The sequence below is a fragment of the Anoplophora glabripennis genome, unplaced genomic scaffold, assembly GCF_000390285.2.
Source record: "Anoplophora glabripennis isolate ALB-LARVAE unplaced genomic scaffold, Agla_2.0 scaffold513, whole genome shotgun sequence".
In the NCBI taxonomy this organism is placed as follows: Eukaryota; Metazoa; Arthropoda; class Insecta; order Coleoptera; family Cerambycidae; genus Anoplophora; species Anoplophora glabripennis.
The window spans coordinates 358,627-362,924 of NW_019416672.1; the positions used below are offsets into that span (position 1 = coordinate 358,627).

Sequence of the window (4,298 nt, forward strand, 5' to 3'; positions counted from 1 at the left end):
GGGTACAATTATGACCTGCAATGTCTGCCATATAAGGAATCTGTACCCAGTAAAAGTTGCTGGTTAGTACTGGACAAGTGTGCAAAGTCGTGCATGTTGCAGGTCCACGCTGTGCTGATTCATGTGTGCCCATCCAGGTATAGTGTGCCCGATCTTTTAATCTTACGTTAGACCTTCGAATTGTACTATTATTAAAAATGGGCATGCCATGGATATATCAGGCCAACAGGCTAGAACATCCTGTTTGATATTGAAACTGCTGGTGGACTGTAGTTAGTTGTTTTATTTTCGTTTTTACAGACAATACGGTAAATTTTGTATTTATTTTTGATTATGGTCGTGCACTCTCACTGACAATTGCACGCATACTGCCGTCTCGGAGCGTTCCCTTGCCACCCTCGTCTTTCATCCAGGCACTTGACACTGTAACGTACGCAAAGGGTCTCCAGCGAGCACACACGCGGCACACAAAAATGTTCTATTCCCAACATGCCCCCCGCCTTGAAAGTATCCACTTTCAACAGTCTATGGGAAGAGGACAAAGTTTAGAGAAGTTACGTTTAACTATTTTGTCTTTGGTTTTCACGGATGCCACTCGCGCGATCCCATCACTACCGAAATGCAACTGCTGCACTTGACCCAATTTCCATTCGGTAGGCCTTGACATGTCGTCCTTGAGGAGAACCAAAGCACCCTCACGAAGTTGTCCATGTGTCCAGCCGACCATCTTCTACAAAAATGCTCTCACATTTTCTGAATTAATTGCAATCGGCTAACATTCTCGTCGGGAGCAGAAACCAAGGGCCTTCCTACGAGGAAGTGAGCCGGGGTTAGGGGGATAAGGTCGTTTGGGTCGCTTGATAAAGGAGAAATTGGTCTGGAATTTAAAATGGACTCTATCTGGGTAGTAACCGTTGCAAATTCTTCAAAGGTTAATTTGGACGCAGCTAAAACTCGTTTTAAGTGATGCTTAAGGCTTTTGACTCCAGCCTCCCAGAGACCACTAAAATGGGGGGAGTATGGATGTAAAAATTACCAATTAGTACCTTCATCGGAACATTTACTTAAAATATCGGTCTCATTTGTGTTAAGAAATCTGGTAAGTTCGCGCTTAGCGCCGACAAAATTCGTACCATTGTCGGAAATGATTTTAAGGGGTTTGCCTTTACGAGAAACAAAACGTCTGAGCGCTTGAATAAAAGAATCGGTTGATAAACTTGAGAGGACCTCTAAATGAATAGCGCATGTACTGAAACATATAAAAACATTGATATAGCACTTTTCTAGTTTGAATCCACGAGTCCTACGATCTCTTATTAAAAAGGGTCCGGCATAATCGACGCCAGTTATAATAAACGGACTTGGATTCGCACGCTCTTGTGGAAGGTTTCTCATTATGGGTCAATTTTAGGTTTAAATCTGAAACATTTCAGACATTGTCTTGTCGTTATTCTGGCTAGATTTCGCCCATTGATTGGCCAATATTTACTACGTATCGTATATAGCAAAAGTTGAGGACCAGCATGTAAAATCTTGATATGCTCATGTGTAAATAATATTTTGTAAAGTTATGTTTGGAATCGACAAGCAAAGGATGCTTCTTTTCAAATTAAAATCAGAATTTGTAAGTTTTCCGCCCACCCTTATCAAGCCTTCCTCATCCACGAATGGTGATAAACCCAATAACTTGCTTCCCTTCGTTACGGAAGAATGCTCAATAAGTGAATGCAAGTCGTTAGGAAACATTTCCTTCTGTGCAATTGCGACTAAACATTTTATGGCACTGTTTAATTCCTGCGCATTTGAGGGACCTATTTTACGCTCACGTAGGCAGTTGTTCTTGAACCTCAATAAATACAGGTAGGCAGTGACTCGTTGTAACTTGGAAAATTCTGAAAAGCGGTCAAAGATGAAATTTGTCTGAAAGCTAGCTGGCATGGCTGTGACTACAGATTTTAATTCCGGAATTTCTACCTCATCCTGCTTGCTACGCGGCCAGCAAACGGACCTTAACCAATCCGGTCCATGCCACCACAATTTGGAATCCAATAATTGGCTTGGGCATAAACCTCGAGAAATTAAATCGGCTGGATTATCGTAAGTTGGAACATAGCGCCAATTCCCGAAATCTGTCATTTTTTGTATTGTTCAAACTCGATGGCTAACAAATGTTTTTAGTAGATGTGGGCTTGTTTTTATCCAAGCCAATACGATAGAGGAATCCGACCAATATGTTACACAACTAATGTTCATGTTTATAGATTTTGTCACGCTCTCGACTAGTTTGGCCAAAAGAAGCGCGGCACATAATTCTAACCGCGGTATAGTGAGCGATTGGAGAGGCGCGACCTTTGATTTTGCACATAACAGACGCACAAATAACTCTCCGCTTCTATTTGTACTTCGTATATACACGCAGGCACCATAACCTTGTTCGGAAGCGTCCGAGAATCCATGCAACTGTATATTTGTGTGTGCCGGGCACACAACATTTCGTGGTATTTCTATGCGGTTTAAATTGGGTAGATCTGCCTGAAATCTGACCCAGGCAGTCATCAGTGGACCAGGCAATGGTTGGTCCCAGGACAATTTTGCGGCCCATAATTTTTGCATTAGCATTTTAGCAAGTATTGTGCAAGGACTCACTAATCCCAACGGGTCAAAGGTTTTCGCGATGATTGATAAGACTGATCGCTTAGTAGCCTTTTCTTCGAAAGAGTATTATATTTCAACACGTCTGAGTGGCATGACCATATTAAACCCAAAGTTTTTGCATTCTCGTCGGGAGCAAATTCTAAAGGTGCGTCCAGACCGCAGCGCAATACCGTGCAGAACGTTCGCGAACGTTTGCGAACGTTCCCACACATATGCGCGTTAAACGTCTAAACTGCTGCAACATTTATTAAAAATGATCGTGTTTGCCGAGGTTCCAGTTTTGCAGTAATGCGCGACGTGATTGCTTCAGCATGAACGACGACTCTAAAATTGCAGCTGCTGCTTTTATCATTTTGTGTGATACATTAACAAAAAAGAAAAAGAGAAGAGTGAAGACACGTTACTGGATGACACGTATATTTCATAGTAGAAATATATGCAGTGGCAGTGATTTGCTGCGTGACCTAGCAATTGAAAATACTGGACAATTTAAAAATTTCTGTCGTTTGTCTTCTAGTGATTTTGAGATGATACTAAATCTTATTGGTCCTAAAATTCAGAAAGAAAATACCAATTTTAGGTTGGCTATCCCTATCAAGGAAAGACTAGCTCTGGTGCTTCGGTTTTTAGCCACTCGAGACTCATACACTAGCTTGATGTATACTTTTAAAATATCTAAGCAAAGTATCTCTACAATAATTATTGAAGTTTGTAAGGCATTGACAGAAGTATTAAAAGACTACATTAAGGTAAGAAAACATTTTATTTTTAATCCTAAATCACTGATACTGAATACGCTTAAGTGTTAACATCGAAAGTATGTAGATAATCTTGCAAAGGAGTTTGTGTCTCTGAAGTCTCTGTCTGATTGTATTGATAAGATTGAGCAGAATAACTAGGTGATGGCATATGAACATATGATGAAGATGATGATTCCTGAGCATATAGTGATGGTGATGATGCATCTATATTCGGTATTCTTGATTGAAAGTGTGTCTCAACAGATGTCTTCTGGTAATCATTATATTTCCCCATCTCAGCGTCAAAAATAATATTGTTCATTAGATGCATCGCAATAGAGCGAACTCTGTTATCAAATTTTTGTAGTTTGGTGGCAATATGTTGACCAAAAGTAAAACATTCATCCTTTGGAGTATTCGACACATTTTTAAGAATGTCATATGCAGCAGCTACTCTCGGATCTTCCTGCTGCACACTTTTTTTTAATGTTTGTTTCCTTGGAGATGTAAATAGTTTGCGTTTGCGAGTTGGCGTCTCTTTGGTCTTTTGTCTCAGCGTTAATTCTTCTTCCAAATCCGCAGTTACATCGTTTGTGGATTCTGCTTCTTTTGAAACGTCCACCTCTGATTCACCATCGCTTACGGCTTCAATTTCATTTCCAATATTTGAACCCTAGAATAAAAACAATGATACTGTATAAATCAAATTTTCTGTTTGAATAAGTGGCATTTATTCATTGATTTGTTACAGACTCCGTCTACTGCAGAGAAATGGTTAGAAATTTCGAGTGAGTTTGACCAGCAGTGGAATTTTCCACACTGCCTAGGTGCAATAGATGGAAAACATGTAGTTTTGCAGGCTCCTGTAGGTAGCGGCAGTGAATACTTCAATTACAAATCATT

The 4,298-nt window shown here is 40.2% G+C and overlaps 1 protein-coding gene across 1 annotated transcript in view; it reads right to left on the minus strand.

The window, feature by feature from the left end:
- Positions 1–3,453: 3,453 nt before the first annotated feature.
- Positions 3,454–4,298, minus strand: part of LOC111691820 — a 4,298-nt gene continuing 3,453 nt past the window's right edge. The window contains exon 3 of the mRNA XM_023455197.1: positions 3,454–4,068. Within this exon, the coding sequence (XP_023310965.1) occupies positions 3,454–4,068 (615 nt within the window). The remainder of the gene's footprint in view (positions 4,069–4,298) is intronic.